Genomic DNA, 22,152 nt, shown 5'->3' on the forward strand with positions numbered 1-22,152 from the left:
CATTAGGGCCAACAAAATGTATTTTGCTATCTCAAGATGGTGCCTCCCTCATTCCGTGACCAGAAGCTGACTGTTAATTTCACTTCAACACCAAAAATATGGTGGCATCTAATGCCAGCAGGGCAATTTCAAGGGGGGTGGCAGGCTGTCTAGCACAGTGTTTCTCAACCTTTTTTGGGCCACGGCACACTTGTTCTATGAAAAAAAATCCCGTGGCACACCAACTCTGTGCCGCCCTATATTTAGTTTAGTTTGGAGGGGAGACATAAAGCATGCCACTGAAGAAGGGTGGTGCGTCCATTTGCAGAGGCGTTAGTCAGTTTGCAGTTCTTGGGTTGTTTTTTAAAAAAAGAAAAGCCTACAAGACAGAGAGGCTGTCTTCCGTGGCACCTTAAAGGCTGGAGCCCACTTTGTCTATCTCTTGGCGGTCCTCAGAGAGAGGTAGATTACACACACGGGTGCAAAAGGTGCATGGTGTAAAAGTTGGAGTTTAATGGCAAAAGACTGTTGAGGGGTTCCTTTGCGGGTCTGTTCTGCACTCGCCGCCTTCTCCCCGTGTGCGCAGCCCCGGCGGCAGAGTTTCTGCAGCGGAAGGGAACAAACGACGGACCGACCTCCGATCGGTCCCTGTCTGCGTGGGCTGGGGCTTCTTGGTGAGGCTCCCTTTTGAGGCTCCCACATGCGGCTCCGGAGCCGCGGGTTGCCGACCCCTGGGCTAGCTAGAAGAGCACCTCACCTTCTGCAGGACTCCTTGCCGAAGAGGCCGCTCACTCCCGTGCCGACCAAGCCCCGGGCGCCGCCAGCAAGAAGAGCGAGAGCGAGACAAACAGCAGCAGGCCGTGGTGGTGGCTGTTGAGAGCTGCGCTCGCCCCGCCCCCGTCGTGACCCGGCCGGCTTCCTTTCCGGCGGGTCAGCACCCCTAATGGCGGCCGCCAGTCAGGTGACAGGGCAGCAAATCGCCCTTCTCGTCGCCAGCGTCTCGCGGCACACCAGCCAGCGTCCCGCGGCACACTACTGTGCCGCGGAACAGTGGTTGAGAAACGCTGGTCTAGCACATAAAGCTCTGATATCCAACTAAGGGAAATGGCTGGGAGGAGCTCAAGAGGAACAGTGAGGACCATTGTCATCACCTCAGCATCTGCCACCTAAGACTTGCAGTACATTCCTGTCAGATCTCTCTGAAACATTTGATGCTGCTGTTCAGATTGCTAAGCAGCAAGTCAGTACACTATGCCCATATTGGCCTCAAAGTCTTTCAAATTGCAGAAAACAGGGCCGTCTTAAGTGTATCTGGAGCCCTGGCGCAAAGATCCCTCCGGCGGCCCCCCCCCCCCGTTTCCCAGCGCGGCTGTCTGGTGAGTGTTGTGCGCGGCTGCCACAGGCACAGCAGCGTGGTGCCCCCCCTGGCGGCCAGGCACCCTGGCGCATTGCGCCACCCAACCTTGCCTTAGAGCCGGCCCTGGCAGAAAATAAGGTAGGATTACACAGATGAAGCAAGGAAGAATTTAAAATATACAGTTCCACTTGCCTACCACTAGGTGCAAATTCCTAAAATGATGTATATTTCTAATTTTTTTGGGGGGGAGGGTAAGGAAAGGAGAGAAACCCCCTTATGCTAGCAGGAATGCTTGCACTGCCTTCCACAAGCATAGTGGGTTAATGGAATCTGAGCTGTGATCCTTCAGATTCACAAACCCACTTGTTCCTGAACAGTTAGTTCTTACCGGTAGGTGTTCTATAAAAATTATATTAATACATTAAATGCATACACTGAAGAATCATCGGTCACATTACGCTTTTAAAAAGTTCTGATCTTTATAGCATGCCTGTTCCTTGACAATTCATTAGATACGTAACGGTTTTAAAACATTCTTCTTTTGTGCTTTGAAAGTGCAAACAGTTACTTAATAGGAAAAGAAAAGAAAAGGCTGGTGGAAGAGGAGTCAATAACAAGGTGCTGACAGCGGAATCTACATTCAGGGATTGTAACCACGGCCAAGTCCATTTTTGCAGATGTGGCAGTGGAGTAGATTTAAATAAGGCAACTCAAAATATATTTAGGTCATTTTCATTCACCCACCCATTTACTGTATATAAGACAAATTCTGATGCTACAGAATGAATAGAATTTGCTTCCATCTGAATATTTTTCTATTTGAAAAGAGCTATCATTTGCTACAAGACACTCTGACTGCTTCCTTATCCTCTTGTTTCCTCTGGGTTTAAACCACACTCATCAAAACAATTCATACAATTTGTATCAATAATCTATTCTAATATATATTGTAAAGCTTCTATGGATATTAGTACCGTATGACACTGGATATCAGTGCCTCCCCCTCCCCAATTTTAATTTCTGTTATAAAAATGTAAACTTCTAAATAGTTTTCATGCGGATGTCAAATGATTATAGCATATAAACTTGAAGATTTTATATCTTCAACAATTTTAGCTTATTTTTGAGTGATTAATATTTAAATTATATATTTTTAACTGTTGCTATATCTGTGTTGTCCTTGTTATACCCTATTGTAAATTCAAATGTATCCCTATCATGTTTTATGACTTTCCTGATATTGCATGTGAGCTGGAACTGGTCTGTAACCAAAATAATAAAATTATTATCATTATCATTATTATATCTTCAAGGCTAAGGATTTGCATCTGAGCAATCTGAGTGGATTATGAACTGGTTTCTCAGACAAACGTTACTGCATCACTGACAGCACACCCATGGGGAGACTGGAATTTCGCACATTTCACAAAGTTCTATAGTGCCTGTGAGGGACAGGGGATATCGCGAAGTCCCTCCCCTCCTGAGTTCAAGCCCATCCCCGAGCACAGGGGAAAGCAGAGAGAGTTCCGATTCCAGTGGGGAAGCAGGAAGTCGTGTCCGAGGCTCAGGCAAGGTAGCGGAGCCAGGGTCCCAGGTGGGACAGGAAGGGGCAAATAAGGGGGGGAGACCCATCCCCCCAACTCCGGAATTGCGCAGAAAGAGGAGAGGAAAGAGGATGGGTCTACCCAGGCTTTTGTGTTGGAGAAAGACGCGCCAAAAGCCATTCGGAGGTTCTGAACCCGACTGAACACATAGCTCCGTGTAAATAGCAATGACTTCAGCACTGTAAATACGCAGCACCAATAAAAGAATAAAATGCAGAGCTGTGTAGAGTCGTTACTCTGAAGTAGCCCGCTCCGGCCACTGTGACAGCAACCTCCGAATCTTTTTTTGGGCTACTTTGGAGTTGCCGGGATGAGTGCGTCAGAGGCGGAGAAATGGCGGCAGATCGCGGAGAAAGCCCAACAGGACCTGCAGCAACTGGCGCTGCAGGCACAGGGGGAATTAAAGGCAGCTAAAGAAGAAACCAAGAAGGTCCAGGAGGACCGGCTACAACTTGCGGAACAGGTGAGAGCGCTTCAGGAAAAAGAGCAGCAATTAAGGGCGGTGGCGGTAGAGCTCCAAAACAAGTTGGATGCAGAGAAAAACAAGGCGGGAGGGGCACCCCAACTCCAAGTGCTGCCAGGAAGGAGAGCGGGGACCCTAGTAAGCAAGTTCAATGGAGACCCGAGGGAATATCATGGCTTTGAGACTGAGATCGTGTATGCTCTTGAGCTGCACCATGATGAGTTCCCTGATGATGAGCACAGGGTAGCGTTTATTGTGGAACACCTTACAGGGGCAGCCAGGGAGTGGCTACGACCGTTAATCGCGACAAAAAATCCTTGCATGAAGAATGTCAAACTATTTCTAGAGGCTTTAAAAACTATGTATGCGTCCGATAGCCATATGGACCAGACCAAGGAGGAACTGCATGATTTAAGGCAAAGAACAATGACAGTTCGCGAATATTGGGCGAGATTCACCATGCTAGTGCACAGACTGGGGTGGGAACTGCACTCGCCTCCGATGGAAGCGGCGTTCTACCTGGGGTTGAATGAGGATGTGAAAGATGAGCTCTCGAGAGGTCCAAAGCCCAGTAATATGGATCAGCTGAGCAAAGCGGCTCTGGCGGTGGGGGTGAGACAGGAATCCCGGTGGAACGACAAGCAAGCAACGCGCGCAAAGCGGGCTTGGTTCCCACGGTCGCAGGAGAAGCCACTCCCCCAACAACCCTTCCAAGCCACGCCTGGGGCCAGCCAGGACCAGGAACCCATGCAAATTGATAGCGCGCGCGCGCGCGGGCTTTTCAAACCCCAGCGGCGACAAGACGCAAGGAGGGAAGGGGCGGGAATTGCTTTCTCTGCAACTCCCCCCAGCATCTCGTCAGAGACTGCCCACATCGCAGAGAGTGGCAAGGAAAGGCGGGAACGGTTGTGCCCTCCCCCACTGACACAGCACCACAGCAGGGAAACGGGAAAGCCTGGTTGCAGGAGACAAGGGGCAGCAGCCAGGCGCAGTCAGCAGACAACAGCCCCAGCCCGCCCACCCGCACAGCGCGGAGCAGAGCCAGCCCACCCCTCCCAGAGCAGGAGTGGTTCTAGAAGTGACGCTGACGCTCCCAAATGGCTATCCCCTGACGGTCCTCGCCTTAATTGACAGTGGTGCATCAGCCAACTTCTTCTCGAGAAACTTTGCAGAAGAGCACCAGATCCAGCTTCTGCAGCTGGACTTTCCCCTGCACGTAGCCACCATTGACGGCAGGGAGTTGCTGGGAGGGGCCATCACTCATCAACCCCCCCCCCATGAGAATGACGGTGGGAAGGCACTCAGAGACACTGGCATTCAACGTCACCACCATCTCAGACCCCCCCATCGTCTTGGGCATGAGCTGGCTGGCGCGCCACGACCCCTCCATCAGTTGGCACCAGAGATGCATCACGTTTGGGTCGGACTTTTGTCTGGAACATTGCATGCAGCACCAACCAGGGGAGGGGCCTCCAATAGCCACGGTGGCCACCATGCACGTCAAAGGGGGTGAGGCGATACCCAAACCATACTGGGACCTGCAGGAGGTCTTCAGCGAAGCGGAGTCCGACCACCTACCCCCACACAGGTCCTTTGACTGCCAGATCAACCTGGTGCCAGGGGCAACGATACCCCCAGCCAAGCTGTACGCCATGTCAGATCAGGAACTGGAGGATCTGCGTGCGTTTATAGACAAGAACCTCAAACGGGGGTTCATCAGAGAAAGCAAGGCAGCAGGGGGCAGCCCGGTCTTCTGGGTGGACAAGAAAGACACGCAACAGCACCGTCTTGTGGTGGATTTTAGACGGCTCAATTCAGTGACAGAGCCAGTGGCTTTCCCCATGCCCAGAGTGGACGATCTCCTGACAGCGGCACGCAGGGGCAAGATTTTCACCAAGCTAGACCTGAGGGGGGCGTACAACTTGATCAGGATCCGGGAAGGCGATGAGTGGAAGACCACGATGTTCACGCCTCTGGGCTCTTTTGAATATCTGGTGATGCCCTTCGGGTTGCAAGGGGGCTCAGCATGCTTCCAGGCCTTCATGCACCACGTCCTGGGGTCCCTCCTCTTCAAGAACTGCTTGGTCTTCCTGGATGACATCCTTATCTATTCCAATGACCCAGTGCAACATGTGAAGGATGTCAGGGAGGTGTTGCAGCGCCTGAAAGAGAACCACCTGTATGTGAAGCTGGAGAAGTGCAAGTTTCACACCAAAGAGGTGGACTTCCTGGGCTACAAACTGTCAGACAAGGGGCTGGCGATGGACAAGGACAAGGTGCAGGCCATCCTGGACTGGCACAGCCCCAGGACGCGCAAAGATGCCCAACGCCTCCTAGGCTTCGCCAACTTCTACAGGAAATTCATCAAGAACTTCTCGTGTGTTACGGCTCCCATCACGGACTGCCTGAGAGGCAAGCAGAAGTTCAGGTGGACACCAGAGGCGCAAGCAGCGTTCGAAAGCCTCAAGAAGGTGTTCGCTTCAGACCAAAACCTGTTCCACGTGGTGCAGGATGCGCCCCTACGCGTGGAAACAGACGCTTCAGACAGGGCTTTGGGAGCGATCCTGTTGCAACTGGACGCCAACAGAGAGTGGAGACCTTGTGCCTTCTTCTCCAGGAAGCTGACCCAGCCGGAGCGCAACTACACGGTGTTTGATAGGGAACTTCTTGCGATCCACGCTGCTTTCCAGCACTGGCGACACTTCCTGGTGGGCGCCAAGCACCCCATCCAGGTGTGCACAGACCACAAGAACCTGGAGTTCTGGAGAACAGCCAGGGTGCTCAACCAGCGGCAGATACGGTGGGCAGAGTTCTTCTCGAACTTCAACTTCTCCATCCACTACATCCCGGGGGAGCAGAATGTCAGGGCGGATGCCCTCTCCCGCAAACCAGAGTACATGGAGCAGGAGTTGCCACCAGCACCCAGGCACATTTTCCCCCCATCAGCATGGTCCTGCGGAGCAGCAGTGGTGAGCGAGGCAGAACTCACAGCACTGACGGCAGCAGATGAGTTTGCCACCCGCATCTTCAGAGAACTGAGAGGGGGGAGGGAGCAGGCAAAAGACTTTGCAGAACGCAGGGGGCTGCTTTTCTACAAGGGGGCACTGTACCTGCCCACCACTCAGCTTAGACGTACGGTCCTCAAGCAGATGCACGACAACCCAACGGCGGGTCATTTTGGAAGGGACAAAACCGCTCACCTAGTCATGAGACACTTCTGGTGGCCAGGGGTGCGGGAAGATGTTAGAGACTATGTACGGGGCTGTGACACCTGCCAGCGGGCAAAAGTAGTCAGAGCAGCCCCAGCAGGATTGCTGGAGCCCTTAGCCACACCACACAGGCCGTGGGAAGTGGTGTCCATGGACTTCATCACGGACCTGCCTGCGTCCAGGGGCAAGACCGCAGTGTTGATGGTGGTGGACCTTATGTCCAAAATGTGCCACTTTATACCGTGTGCCAGGGCGGTCTCTGCAGAAGAGACAGCCAAACTGTTTGTTGACCACGTATTCAGACTGCATGGATTACCTTTAAGGGTTATTTCGGATCGTGGCCGCCAATTTGTGTCCAGGTTCTGGAGGCGGCTCATGAACCTCCTGCAGGTGGAGGTCAGCTTATCGACGGCTAGACACCCGCAGACCAACGGACAGGCGGAGAGGGTCAACGCCATTCTGCAGCAGTACCTAAGATGCTACGTCAGCCAGAGACAAACGGACTGGGTGGATCGCCTGCCACTGGCGGAATTTGCCTACAATAATGCAGTGCACGTCTCCACAGGGGTGTCGCCCTTTAAGGCCAATTATGGGCGCGACCTCAGATCTTTCCCGGAGAGGGAGGGGGAGGAGGAGGAGGAGGGCCCACTGGCAGAGGATTGGGCAGAGGAACTGGAGACGGTGCACCAGCAGCTCAGAGAACACTTGGAGAGGGCCAAGGAAGCGTACAAGAAGGGGGCAGATCGCCACAGGCGACAAGGGGAGGTCATCAGGGTGGGGGACAAGGTTTGGTTGTCCTCGGAGGGCCTTCCCATTAGAGGGAGGTGCAAAAAGCTGGCGCCCAGACGGCTGGGCCCCTTCACGGTCACGCAACAGGTCAATCCGGTGGCCTTCAGATTGGCACTACCAGAGGACATGAGGGTGCATCCAGTGTTTCATAGATCGCTGCTGTCGCCGTACAGGGAAAGCAGCAGGCTCCGAGACAGCGAACAAACCCCCGAGGGAGGGGGGGAGAGGGAAGGCAGGGAGCAACTCAATGAGGCCACGGCCATCCTTGATTCACGGAGAGGGGTGGGGGGCCTGGAGTACCTCATGGCATGGGAGGATGCTCCACCGTCACAGAATAAATGGGTCCCAGCCACTCAGATACAGGAGGAATTCTTGGTGGAAGAATTTCACGCCCTCTTTCCCCACAGACCCAAGCCCTGGCACATGGAAAGGGAGGGGGAGGGGGAGGGGGAGGAAGTACTGGAGAGCAGTTCACCATGGGGATGGGAAGCGGAGTTTGAGGAACCAGAGGAAGAAGTATGGGCGTCGCCGAGATCCACCCAATCAGAGGAAGAAGCAGACTGGCAGCACATTTTTACCCCCACCAGCTCTGACGCCACGGACTTTTTGGGATTCCAGTCCTCCCAGGCGGAAGGGGGGGGCTCGCAGGACTGGGGGGAGGTGTTCACACCAACGGGCTCGGAAAGTACTGAGTTCTTAGGCTTCCAGTCGTCACCGACACCTGGGGGGGACCTGGGGAGGGGAGAAGGGGAGCTTGGGAGGGGGGTGGATGTGAGGGACAGGGGATATCGCGAAGTCCCTCCCCTCCTGAGTTCAAGCCCATCCCCGAGCACAGGGGAAAGCAGAGAGAGTTCCGATTCCAGTGGGGAAGCAGGAAGTCGTGTCCGAGGCTCAGGCAAGGTAGCGGAGCCAGGGTCCCAGGTGGGACAGGAAGGGGCAAATAAGGGGGGGAGACCCATCCCCCCAACTCCGGAATTGCGCAGAAAGAGGAGAGGAAAGAGGATGGGTCTACCCAGGCTTTTGTGTTGGAGAAAGACGCGCCAAAAGCCATTCGGAGGTTCTGAACCCGACTGAACACATAGCTCCGTGTAAATAGCAATGACTTCAGCACTGTAAATACGCAGCACCAATAAAAGAATAAAATGCAGAGCTGTGTAGAGTCGTTACTCTGAAGTAGCCCGCTCCGGCCACTGTGACAGTGCCCAATAAATTTTGCACATTTTCCGTGGGTGCCCAAATATAGAAAGTAGTATCACCTTTATTTTCTTTCTTTAAATATTTATAAACTGCAATAAATAAATAATTTTAAGGACATTGCTGCATTTTTCAGTTCATCAGGTGGTTGTGTTCAAAGTCCAATAACTTTAAGAGCACAGAGAATTCAAAATTTTCATCTTTAAAGAAGTTAATTGTTTCCCGAGATTTAAGGAAAGACTCTGCTCTATAGCCCTACGTCAACCATAAATATTCATTAAATCTGCTTGCTAACTCCATAAACTAAGCCCAGATGTTTTGGCTGGAAACACATTTATTTTAAAAATAAATATAAATATAGCATGCTGTAGAGAAAGGAGATCTTCTTTCTCCATTATCCCAATACATTTGAAATACTTAGAAGAAATGTCTATTAAAATGTGAACTACCTGATGGTGGATTCCAAACTCTAGGTGTGTATATATCACACACACCTTTCTTCAGAAATAACAAATTCTACAAAATTCCTATCACTGTCAACAAACATTTTATGAAGAATGACATCTGAGCCAAAGTTCACTGCCAAAACAGTAATTCAATTCAAATTTAAATGGACTTCTTTCAGAGTTGAATATTGCAAACATTAATTCAGACTACAGTTTAGGATGCATTTCACAAGTCTAGCTAACTGCAGCCAAATATTTAGCAGATTATTTCAAATCAGTATCTGAACTTCTCCTCTGCAGCTAAGTTTTATGGACCTGCCTTCATTGTGCATTCCCTCACCTTCCCAGATTCCCTTCCCCAAGTATTTCTGTTATTCTCTTCTTCCCTACAGCCCAGTCTTTCAATACACCTTTCCAGAGCCCTTGCTTTCCTAAATGTCCACTTCTTTTTCGCTCCTTCACTTTCCCTGCCAGTCCCTTATTTAGGATCTGAGCAACCGAGCCAATGGCAACCAGAGACACTTGGGGCAGGAGTGGCTGGGGCTGATGGGAATTGGAGTCCTACAGTATCTGGTGAACTACAGATTCCCAAGCCCAGCATTATGGCAAATCTGGTAGTAGCTCTTCAAAAATTCCACACAGTTCTTTCCTGGCCCTACCTGGAGATGCCAGAGGTTGAACATGTGAATCTCTGCATACTAAGCATCTGATCCACTTTTAAGCTACAGCTCTCACAGCAAAATTCCTCAGCGTTTTATAGTACAGCAATGGAAAGCAACCATTCAAGTCACTCTTGTGTCTGACACCATGCTTGAGGGAACAGTGTATGTAATTGCCTCAAAAAAATAAAGGTTCTACATAAAAATGGGCCTTCTCTAGGGTAGCTCCCACTTGTGGAATGCTTTCCTCAGGGAGGCATGCCTGGTGCCATCACTATCCGATTTTTAGGCACCAGGCAAAAATTCCGCTCATTGGGGGGTGGATTGAGTTGGATCGGCTCTTTTACACATGTTATCAGTGAGCATTTTAGGTTGCTTTTACTCTTGTGCCACTCTGTTCTGCATTAGTCAGACCACACTTGGAATGCTGTGTCCAATTCTGGCCACCACAATTTAAAAAGCATGTTGACAAGCTGAAAGGTGTGCAGAGGAGGACAACCAAGATGATCAAGGGTCTGGAAAGCGCTTGAAGGAGCTGGGAATGTTTAGATGAGACTGAGATATGATAGCCATCCTCAAATATCTTAAGGGCTGTCACATGGAGGAGGGAGCATGCTTGTTTGCTCCTGCCCTGGAGGGTAGGACTCAAACCAATGGCTTCAAGTTGCAAGAAAGGAGATTCCAACTAAACATTCGGGGAAAACCTTCTGACAGTAGGTGCTGTTCTGCAGTGGAACAGATTCCCACAAGAGGTGGTGGACTCTTATTTCTTGGAGGTTTTTAAACAGAGGTTGGATGGCCATCTGTCATGGATGCTTTAGCTGAGATTCCTGCATTGCAGGGGGTTACACTAGATGACCCTTTGGATCCCTTCCATCTGCAAGATTCTATGATTCTGTGAAATAAATGTATAATAAAAATAATACAGGATTTCAAGAGCAGCTCACATGCAGTATCTATGACTGTTCCAAGAGCTATGTATGCTTCCTTCCCATACATAGTGGAAAGTGGTTTTAAACTTGGGCTAAAAAGGTCAGTGCATGGAATGAACTAGTTCACTGAACTAGCTGAAAAGTCTCTGAACTATACGTGAAAGTAGTTCCCATAATTGCTGGGTGAATTAGTGTTGACTTAAGTTATTTTCAGGATAGAACTTCAGTTCATCTTCATTCCATCCCCTCCTGCCCTGCAGAAGGCCCAGACTCTTAGCTTTCCTTCAAAAGGAAGTCAATTGGACACCTATAAAGAGTTGGAAAGCAAAGTGTGAAGGCAGCTTTCCATGACTTATTAGGCAGATACAGAGTCACTGTTGTTGCTATTATTATTATTTATTATTATTTATACCCCGACCATCTGGCTGAGTTTCCCCCACAACTCTGGGCGGCTTCCAGCGAATACCAAAATACATTAAAATATCACTGATTAAAAACTTCCCTAAACAGGGCTGCCTTTAGGTGTTTTCTAAATGTCAGGTAGTTGTTTATCTCCTTGACCTCTGATGGGAGGGTGTTCCACAGGGCTGGCGCCACTACCGAAAAGGCCCTCTCCCTGGTTCCCTGTAGCTTTGCTTCTCGCAGTGAGGGAACCACCAGAAGGCCCTTGGCGCTGGATCTCAGTGTCTGGGCTAAATGATGGGGGTGGAGACGCTCCTTCAGGTATACAGGACCGAGGCCGTTTAGGGCTTTAAAGGTCAGCAACAACACTTTGAATTGTGCTCGGAAACGTACTGGGAGCCAATGTAGGTCTCTTAGGACCGGTGTTATGTGGTCTCGACGGCCACTCCCAGTCACCAGTCTAGCTGCCGCATTCTGGATTAATTGCAGTTTCCGGGTCACCTTCAAAGGTAACCCCACGTAGAGCGCATTGCAGTAGTCCAAGCAGGAGATAACTAGAGCATGCACCACTCTGGTGAGACAGTCTGGGGCAGGTAGAGTCTCAGCCTGCATACCAGATGGAGCTGATAGACAGCCGCCCTGATAGACAGCCCTGTTGCTAAGGTCATTTAGTCACTTAATCATGGCTGCTAAGCAACCAGAAAGAAGGGATGTGAGGCATTTCTTGTATCTTCCCTATTGGAGAGTACAGTCGTACCTTGGAAGTCGAACAGAATCTGTTCCAGAAATCTGTTTGACTTCCAAAACATTCAGAAACCAAAGCACGGCTTCTGATTGGCTGCAGGAACCTCCTGCAGCCAATCGGAAGCTGCAGAAGCCCCATCGGACATTCGGGCTCCAACGAACGTTCACAAACCAGAACACTCATTTCCAGGTTTGCGGCGTTCAGGAGCCAAAACGTCCGAGTACCAAGGCGTTCAGGATCCAAGGTACAACTGTATCTCTGTTTTCCAATAGCAGTACCTGTTGGGTACTTTTCATTTCAAAGCACAGGAACAAAGCAAATTATGCCTTTAACAGTTGTGTGGCTGCCATAAACAGGGCAAGTCACAAGCATGCAAAACCTGCTTGTGACTACATCTCTCTTTTTCTGGGCTAGGTAACAGTGCAGAACTCAAATGCAACATAGCATTAAAAGAATACCACACACATGGAAGCTTCTTACTTTGGTTGTGCCAAGCAGCCTGGTGCTACAATACTGCAACTTGCATCATCACTCTTCAGGTTTGTGAGTTCTACCATGTTGATCATCACATCATTTGTATGACCTGGAAGTTTGGGAAGAGAAGAGAGTATCTTCTCCACTAGGTTGTCACCATGATGACCAACTGCTCCTGAAAAAGAATAATCCATTGACTTAGCAAAAGGTTTATTACATGAAATGAGCATCCATTAGCATCCATTGAATTTACTCCTGGGATCCTACCAAAAGCCCATCCCTGGAAGATTTCACCAGCCAGAAAGAGCAGGAACCCAAAGAACAAGATCAGGCATCCCCAAACTTTGGCCCTCCAGATGTTTTGGACTACAATTCCCATCATCCCTGACCACTGGTCCTATTAGCTAGGGATCATGGGAGTTGCAGGCCAAAACATCTGGAGGGCTGCAGTTTGGGGATGCCTGAACAAGATGTTTCAACCCTTGAAATCACTTGCCAACCTGCTCAAGTTATGCAAGCTGAAAAGTATCCATAACAGCATAACTAGACAGTGTTTAGGGGCACCTACCCAGTATCTCCAACTCTTTAAATAACCACAATATCCAAATTAGAGTAAATACAAACTATTATATCAACAAACTGTAATGCCTTGGTCAAACTTGACTCAATGGGCTTATAATCAGGCATGGCCAAACTTGTCCCTCCAGCTGTTTTGGGACTACAACTCCCATCATCCCTAGCTAACAGAACTAATGGTCAGGGATGATGGGAATTGTAGTCACAAAACAGCTGGAGGGACAAGATGGTCATGCCTGGCTTATATAGTAGCCCAAACTTGATCAGATAAGGAACTATCCCTGACAATGAAGTCATTGCCATTTCCCTCACCCACATATAACCTTCCCTTACTCCAGTACAGAAAACCAGATTTAAAGTGTTTCCTGACATGTGTGTTTGGTGATTTAATTTGAGGCAGGTTCTTGGTTGTTACAGCAACCATGAAATCATGTGCTGCTCCAGCCAACGTGGCCGTGGTGTTTATGCTGAAATCTAGGAGCCTTAGAACACTCATTTAAGACTCAGGCATGTCAGTGGTTCTGTTCCTATAGTCACATACAAAGGCTAGTATTCTTGTAACTAAGGCTAGTATTCTTGTAACTAAGGGAAATAGCTTCAAGAAGAAACAAACTGTTAATCCCTCAAACATCTTACCTGTCAAATCTAATGTCCTATCCACAAAGATGACAGAAGCTCTGTGTTGTGCAGTTTTCCTTCTGGTCTTAGCCTGGGCATAATTTGCCAGATCCCCTGCAATTATCTTACTTATTGTCCCAACAGCAAAACATTCCTCCCGCACACTGAGGTATTCAAACAAGCTGTTGAAATCAGACACCAAGGACCTGATCTGAAGCTGCAACTCTGAAGACAGAGATGAAAAATCAACATCACTCAAGTGGGAAATTTTCTTCTTCTCCGGTCTAGTTTTATTGATCCGAGTCAAATCCTCAGCCATCAAGGGGAAAAACAAGGAGAAGGCAGGTGCTACAAAGAGATGAGGTGAGATGGGTGCCAAGAACAAAGGGGCATGTTGAACCTCTGCAGTGTAGTTCATGTTTCCCATCCACTGGCAGAGCTTCTCTTCAAACTGTTCAAAGACCACCCGGCTGACACCTTCAACCTCAGTTGTGCCAGGAGCATTGTGGGCTTGAAGGTGCACCGCATGGCTGACAGCTGTGAAAACCACACAGTACTGGAAGCTGCTGAGAGTCACAATGTCACGGATGATGTCCACCGTCCTGCCTTTCAGCAAGCTGCCCACCACAAAGACAGCTTTGGGCTGGTCTGCGCCTCCAGATTCAAAGCTGGAAAACTCCTTGACATTGATCGCCCCGGCCTGCAGCAACCTCCCGGCTCCTCCACACGCCCAGTGAAGGCTTTCGGCACAAGCAGGGTCCATGAACACAACAGCCCGCTTCGCCTTGGCAAACACCTGCCCCCAGGCTTGCTGGCAGAACTGCGACATCCCAGCAGGGGCTGTGGGAGAGGAGGAGGTGGTGGTGGAGGAGGAAGACATCGTGGGAGAGGATTGCTGGAGTCCCCCTGATACTTCTCAGTGGGTACCACTCCAGACGACGGGCCGCAAGGGGTGTCAGTGAGGCAAAAGTGAAAAGAAGCCCTTTGCTATGTGTTGAAGCGGGAAGTGCACCTCCGAGGCCCGTCAGGCGGCGCGGGATACTTAAATCGTAAGCCACTCCGGCAATTCACAAGCGGGTAGAGGAGCTGACAGCACCGCCGGCCTCCACAATCCGCACACGCCTATCTTTGCAGCTGTCGCACGGGTGCAACGTCATCTTTCAGCTCCCGATTCCAATTGGCCTGTCGGGGAGACCAGGAGGCGGGGCGCTGTTTCGTGCGTTTGTAACAACGAAGCTCTTTGGCCGGCAAAGCGCCCTTCTCACCTCAGGGCGGAAGTTCGCCTACCAACCCGGAAGAGCCGCGGAGGCTGAATAGAGCCTGGGCAACGTGTAGCGGGGCAGGACCTTTGGGGGCTGTGCCCGGCGTTTGTCCTACTGTTTTCCACTCTTTCCGGTTCTGAACTGTTCTGTCACGTTCGCCTTATTATTATTATTTTTCATGACGGTTTTGAAAGACAAAATAGTATTCGGTGGTAATTGTAGTAGTAATAGCAACAGGACACCCAAGACTTAACTACAGGTCTCGTCGGCTCGCATAATTGTCTCATCAGATTTAATATATGTTAAACAATATATTGTTGAATATCATAAAAGCTGGAAGCCTGAATTCTGTAGAGACTTGTCATAGTTGCACTGATTAAATGTGCGTGTGGGGGGGAGGGGGAAGGTTTAACAGGAAAATAATTGAGCGTTTGAGTTTCAGAGGGGAAAGGGTTGAAACTAGTTACGTACTGTATTTTTAATTAATGGGTAAGGTTGCAGTCCTAGCTGTACCTGTACTTTGCATAAGCACCATTGAGTTTGGTGGGGCTTTGTTCTGAGTGAACAAGTTTAGGTTTGTAGCCTCGTTAATTTAAAACATTTATTACCCATTCTTCATTGCAAATGCAGTTCTAGAACAGGTTACAATTAAAACTAATCCAGCTGCTTGGTAACATTAATAAGCAAGTCAGACAAATTGCAACCAGTGAGCAATAAAATAAGCATAGATCATGATGCTTTTTGAATCCATGGAATAGGAGGATAGTGCTGTTGTACTCAGGTCCTGTTCACAAGCTTTTTATACATGAGACGGGATGGTGAATCAACCTTTGTTCTAATCCAGCAGTACCGTCAGGCAGAAACAAAATTTAAAAATTCCTTCCAGTAGCACCTTAGAGACCAACTAAGTTTGCCATTGGTATGAGCTTTTGTGTGCATGCACACTTCTTCAGATACGTCAGGCAGAAGTCCTTGAACATACTAAAATAAGCATGTACACCTACACAACACTGGGAGTGTTATGAACAACTAACTTCAGCAAAAAAGGTTTGCAATTCTTAAACTACAAAAGTCCACACAATCCAGACTACAAACTACAAAGCACTCCTGGAAGACAGCAGGAACATTAAAATACTGAGATGTACTTCTGGATCTGTTATTCAAGATGACTTGAATAAATGGACAAAGTTACAAATAAGCTATCACTAGCTAATCTATTCTGGGGGGAAACCTTCTGTATTCAAAAGTCATTAATGCAAGTCCCTCTCATAGGCATGATTTCATTTGAATCAATATTCATTCACCAGGCCAAACCATTTTAATGAGCCATGGAACATCATGTGAAATGGTAGCAAATAGAGTACAGTATAAGAATATGCAAATTGTTTTTCCCCTCCCCACTGAGTGACTTAAATAAATTTATCAACCTGGATGCCTCCCTAAACAAATGGTCTGATATAAAGGCATGCATGAAAGCTAGCACCTCTTTTTTAGAAATAAATTGCTAATGCTGATTAAAGGAGCTGACTTCTCTTCACTAGGCCAACTTTACCACAAGCTAAAGACACTGAGGAAAAAGAGCAAAGGGACTTACAGAATGGAAGGTTGGTAAAGGTTATGTTTAAAGGCACAGGGGACTATAGAATCAAATTAAGGTGTTTAAATGGGTGGAAAAGGGAAGATCACAGTGGCTTGAGTTGTACAGTTTCGGAGAGCACTTAGCGGCCATAAAATGGCATTCTAATACCCTAGAAATAGGAAATGCCACTCGTAACCAGGTAGCGAGTGGAAAACCTTACTGGTACATCAAAACAAAACTACCTTGCTTAAGAATGAAAAGTGCTTTGCAGTAACAGCCCCCCCCCCCAGTACAATCATATGCCTCAAATCACCAATGACAAACTTAGTTGGTCTCTAAGGTGCTGCTGGAAGGAATTTTCTTATTTTGTTTCACCCGTTTTTGCAAGAAGTGAACTAATTAAAATTGGACAAAAAATATTATCTTTAAGCATCTGGTTTATTTTAAGTCCCTTCCACAGGGGCACCTTGCAAGTTAATACACACACCTTTGAGAAACAGGTGAGCCGTTTCGTTTGAGTGGATTGAGAATGCATCTCACGTGCGTTTGTGTGTCCTGAGACGAGTGCATTCAATCCTCTGGACTGCACGCATCTGCTTACAGCACTGACTTTGTAATTACTTTGTAATTGTGGTTTCAACACTCCTGCGTGTCACAAGTACCCTCAGTGGGGCGGATAAAGAAGTGCTGGCGTGCAGGTGTCGTTGAACTCGGGGGGGGGGGGGGGCGGTGCTGTTCGGGGACAACCCCACATCCTTTGGGGGGGGGCGCATTCTCCTCCTCAGTTTCCTAGGGCACTCTTGTCCTGGGCAAGTAAGCACAGGCAAGTCAGCTTAGCAGGGCTTACTTCAGAGTAAGCACGCTTAGGGCTGGCAGAGAAAGGCCAAAGAAAGGCTTCCAGCAGGAAAGCGGCGCCCACCGACGGGGACCAGGCCTGCCCCTTCCCGAGCGTGTCAGTCGCGCAGCGGCGGCGGAGGGGAAGTGCAGGCCGAGGCGCCGTAGCGCTTGCTGTCGCCGCCGCCGCCGCTCGACTTCTCCGGGCGCGGGGGGGCGGGCAGAGAGAGAGAGAGGCAGCCATTGTTGTTGTCCTTCCTCCTGCCGCCGCCAAGAATCAAAAGCGGTCGAGGTTGCGGGGGGGGGGGGGCGCAGAGGCGCACTGCGGGACTCGCCTCAGCGAAGCGCAACTGGGCCTTCCTCGTGCAGAATTAGCAGCACCAGCAGCAGCAGCCATGTCTGCCGGCGGCGAAGTGGAGAGGCTGGCGGCGGACCTGAGCGGGGCCGGCGCCGGGGATGAGGAGGAGGAGTGGCTCTATGGCGGTACGAAGCTTCTCTAAACCCCCACCACCCCACCCTGTTTCCTTTCCTCAAGCTGCTCTCCACCTCCCCACGCCGCCATTATGCTGCTTCCCGGGCCGGGCCGCCCCTCCTCGGGTTTCGGCCGGCGGGAAACGCTAGGCCATGCCCCTCAGCGTGTCCGTTGCCAGGCCGCAGCCGGGGCCTGCTCTTCTCGCGGCCGGCTTTCCGGTCTACCAAAGGACGGGGAGGCCTCTGGCATGGAGGCGGGTTGCCCTTTGCAGTGCGGCACCTTCCCCTGCTCGCCTTTATGCCGTTTGCCCGTCTCCTTAAGGGAGGCTCGGTAGGCCCCTCTTCTCCCCCCCCCCGGTGGATTTGAAGCCCCATGGGTTGGAAGGCGAATAGGGCTAGGCAGTGCCTTCCTTGCACACCGGGCCCCATGGTACATTCACCGGGGGAGAGTTAAGCCCCGCTGAACTTGCGCATGCATATGGTGTTTTTTTAAGCAACCGAGAGGGGCCCCCTGGATGTAGTTGGGGTGCCTTGTTGTGAATCGATTTGGGTCTTTGTGAAAAAGGGAAAGGAAATCAGTCGGTCACGGTCTGATTCGAGGCCTCGTGCTTTGCTGGTAGACTCCTCCCTGACTCTCCATAGCCCTGGGTTTTGTTTTTTTAAATACACCACCAGCTTTTTAATATGTTTTAAGTCAACCACCACCATATCGAGGAACTTCCCTTCTCTCTGGAGTTGGTTGAGGCCTTTGGACCAGTAGCGATTTTTGAACGTTTTGTTGTTATTAGTGGTAAGGTAAATCAGGAATACTGGGGAAGTTGGAAGGCTGCCAGCAGCAATGCACCAGCCTGTTTTAGTCCTCTGCCTGCCTGCCTGAGAGACATGGGGAAACCCAAGGTGTTCAGAGCCACACTTTTATTGTTTGTTTCTAAACAGTACAAAGATAGTAAGGGGAAAGTAGAGAGTTAAGGCACAAACAGTATGTCATTATGATGCTGATGATTCCACCTAAACATTAGGAAGAACTTCCTGACAGTAAGAGCTGTTCGACAGTGGAATTTGCTGCCAAGAAGTGTGGTGGAGTCTCCTTCTTTGGAGGTCTTTAAGCAGAGGCTTGACAGCCATACGTCAAGAATGCTTTGATGGTGTTTCCTGCTTGGCAGGGGGTTGGACTGGATGGCCCTTGTGGTCTCTTCCAACTCTATGATTCTATGATTCTACTACCCTTCTTCCATAGATCTAGGGGCAGTTCACAACAGAAATATACAAGATAAAAACACCAGATACATAATAAAACAAGAACACCCCTCCCTCTATATTGCTGCTTTACTGGAGGTGTGTGTCCCTGTGTGTTTAAGGGACAAGGTTACAGCTTGCAAGGAAAAGGCAGGAAGCAGGTTACAACACACAAAGAAAAGGTACAAAGAAAACACAGCTCACATCTATTGGTGGTGCAGAATCAATACCATACCAGAAGCAAATAAACAGATTATTGGTGTTTGGGCGGGGGGAGTTGTCCACTGGAACTTATTGGCCAGGTGCTACACAAATTGTCCATGCTACTGCAAGAAACCGCAAGTTGTGCCACCTCTTACGTAGAATTGCTGTATGCACTTCAGCAGAGATGGGAAAATATATATAAATGTGGATGTCACAGCGACTCTTAAAGCTTTAGGATTGATAACCTAAGAGCTATGTTTAGAACTGCCATGGTGAGATTTGAATCACCATCAAAAGTTGGATTCTTTGAAATTTTGTTGAACATCTTGACATGAATGCTCTGTTCTATATTCTGCCCATTTTTGCATTATAATTGCAACACAAGTGATAGGTGTGCTGTAACTTTCACAGCTTCATATCATGCAGATTTAACCAATAAAAATTTCCCTGGAAATCAAACAATGTGAGAAGATTTGCTTGTTGACATTGTGCCTGTCATGCATTTTTTAAAAGTACAGAAGATGCTAGGTAAGAAAGAAGACACTAAAGCTAAGTTGCACTAAGAAGTGAGATAGGTTTACTTGATTTCAGGAAAGTAATTTTTTTCTGATAGCAAAACATTTGATAAAGTAATGGGAAGTAAGTTATAATGGGATAACATTCTGTTTCCATTATAGTAATAAAAGACTTTCTCCAGTTAAGCAAAAATTTCACTAATCTCTGTACACACAAGGTTTATCTTTGAATATATTTGAGTAATCCCAGTTTGGAATCTTGGGGAACATTTTTAGTGTTTTATATAATTATTATGGGATTTGAAATCTAAACACCAATGCACTCAGTTAAAACTCGTAACCATGGAAACTATTTGGTGCAATTTAGAATTGGAGTCTTATAAAACTTACAAACTTTGAACCCATTATGAATTCACATGTAGGAGCAGGACTAGTAAAAAGGGAGAGAATCCTGACTGCAGATAAATACATGGTTTGAGAAATGCAGCTGGAAGATTTAGAAATGGGATCTCTGCATTTTGTATAAAATGAAAACTGGAAATTTGTGAGGGATTCTTGTTTGTTCTATTGTAGTCAGAGATAATTTTGAGGTAGTATTTTTTTTTTCTTGCTGCTTTTTGTAGATGAAAATGAAGATGAGAAACCTGAGGAAACACCTGGCAAGTAGGTATTCTTTTATTTGTGTGTATTGTTGTAGCATTGAGTGTGAAATGTGTTGATAATACTGTACATGGATTTTTTATTATTTGTTGAAGAGCTACTATATGATACAATTCGCCAAGCTGGTGGTGCTGTGGTCCAAACCACTTTGGGCGGCTTCCAACCAAATATTAAAAACAGTACAGCATCAAACATTAAAACTTCCCTAAACTTGCCAACTGGAAGGTTGGTGGTTCAATTCCCCGCAACAGGGTGAGCTCCCGTTGCTCTGTTCCAGCTCCTGCCAACCTAGCAGTTCAAAAGCACCCTAGTGCAAGTAGATAAATAGCTACCGTACCACTGTGGTGGGAAGGTAAATGGCATTTCTGTGCGCTCTGGCTTACGGTGTTCCATTGCGCCAGAAGCGGTTTAGTCATGCTGACTACATGAAAGCTGTCTGTGAGATGAGTGCTGCAACCCCATAGTCTCCTTTGACTGGATCTTAACCGTCTAGGGGTCCTTTACCTCTCTTTTTTTTATCTGAAAGAGCTACTATACGTCATTGCCTTTTGTATCTTTGGAATGTTACTTTCTTGCTCGTGTAGATAGTACCAGACATTTATATAGAAAGTTCCAACTGAATTTATTCAAAGTGCTTGCATGGGGTAATGGGCTGACTTTGGGCTGGTCACTATTTCTCAGCCTATCCCATCTCACAGGGCTGTGAGAATAATTTGGAGAAGCGGAAGGACCATGTACATTATCCTTGAGGAAGGATGGGATATTATTGCAGTAATAAATAAACGTACAGATTTTTATGGAACGCTATTTCATCCATCCAAGTTATAGCAACAAGTACATAACCCATTTTAAGTGGAACTGATTTTCTTATACATCTTAACACCTCATAACTTGGTTAATGTTTTTTATTATGATTCTTTTTAAGTGCTCAACCTCCAACTGGAAATGAAGAAGAAGCCACTGCTGAAAATGGTGTCGTGAAAACGGTGATTGAAACCAATTATTTGATGTACTTGGATTCTGAACAAACTGCTTGTGATTACTAATGAACTCAAGTCAATGTGTTTTTTCGCAGGATGTTATTATCACAACATTCAGTTAAGTCAACCCAGGTGCTAAATGATTTGAAAAATCCAAAGCTTGATAGTGCGGCTTCTGGAATTAGACTCATCTTTGAAAGCCCATCCAATAAGTCTGCTTCACTATCCTCTTCCATTTTTTTTCCTTCTCCACAATAGTGTTGAATACTGCATCAGTCAAAAACTGGTACAACATTATGAATAGATTTAACATGATTGCAAAAACAATTTACTTCAGTAGGAGTTCGTTTGTTTCACCGAGTCATGTGATTGCATTTGACTAATGCTGAAATACTTGCCTTGATACTGAAAAACAACAAAACAAACTACCTGATACAGACAATACTACATGCACATAACACAGGCCCAATGGCTGTTTGTTGTGAAGGATGGTAGTTTTAGGAGAGACCACCTGGGTAGATATGTAGTATTTTAGCCCTTGTCCAAATACCTGGTTTTTTTCTGTTGCATTGAAGTTTGGAGCAAAAATAAATCTAGCTGAGCAACCCCTCCTCATTTGCCACATCTCTGCTCATAATGGATCTTGCCTGAAGCTGGTTTTCTCTGGATAAAATGCTGTCAGGACTATGCTACATTACATTTGTGTCTGATATATAAATTGTTGCCATTTCATTTGTGATACTGTACTGTGAATGATTCATGGATTAGTACTATTATTTAGGGGGGGGGTTAAAATAATATTTCCAAAACTAGCAGTATCAGTGAATAATTTGTCCAATTTTGTGGAGGAGTCGCTGCTTAGCTTTCTAATGCATTTGGTAGCATTTTTGGTTGATGCCCATCATTATCCATTTTCAATGGATACTATGGACATATGCATAAGTATTTCAGACTTCTTTTTATT

General features: G+C 47.8%; 2 protein-coding genes across 7 annotated transcripts in view; one reads left to right on the top strand and one right to left on the bottom strand.

The window, feature by feature from the left end:
* The window catches only part of SCFD2 (sec1 family domain containing 2), a 181,480-nt gene extending 166,884 nt beyond the window's left edge, over nucleotides 1-14,596 (bottom strand). The window contains exons 1-2 of the mRNA XM_035114140.2: nucleotides 13,466-14,596; nucleotides 12,260-12,428 (exon numbers count right to left, since the gene is read on the bottom strand). Of these exons, the coding sequence (XP_034970031.2) occupies nucleotides 12,260-12,428; nucleotides 13,466-14,327 (1,031 nt within the window). The 5' untranslated portion in view covers nucleotides 14,328-14,596. The remainder of the gene's footprint in view (nucleotides 1-12,259; nucleotides 12,429-13,465) is intronic.
* Nucleotides 14,597-17,282: 2,686 nt separating this feature from the next.
* The window catches only part of FIP1L1 (factor interacting with PAPOLA and CPSF1), a 43,216-nt gene continuing 38,346 nt past the window's right edge, over nucleotides 17,283-22,152 (top strand). Inside the window, exons 1-3 of one of the 6 annotated variants that reach the window (XM_035112098.2) lie at nucleotides 17,283-17,605; nucleotides 20,172-20,211; nucleotides 21,134-21,194. In XM_035112098.2, the coding sequence (XP_034967989.2) occupies nucleotides 17,518-17,605; nucleotides 20,172-20,211; nucleotides 21,134-21,194 (189 nt within the window). In that variant the 5' untranslated portion in view covers nucleotides 17,283-17,517. The remainder of the gene's footprint in view (nucleotides 17,606-20,171; nucleotides 20,212-21,133; nucleotides 21,195-22,152) is intronic. The other 5 variants (XM_035112102.2, XM_035112099.2, XM_035112097.2 and 2 more) reach the window with 5 other exon arrangements.

Source organism: Zootoca vivipara, chromosome 9 (assembly GCF_963506605.1).
Source record: "Zootoca vivipara chromosome 9, rZooViv1.1, whole genome shotgun sequence".
NCBI classification, from domain to species: Eukaryota; Metazoa; Chordata; class Lepidosauria; order Squamata; family Lacertidae; genus Zootoca; species Zootoca vivipara.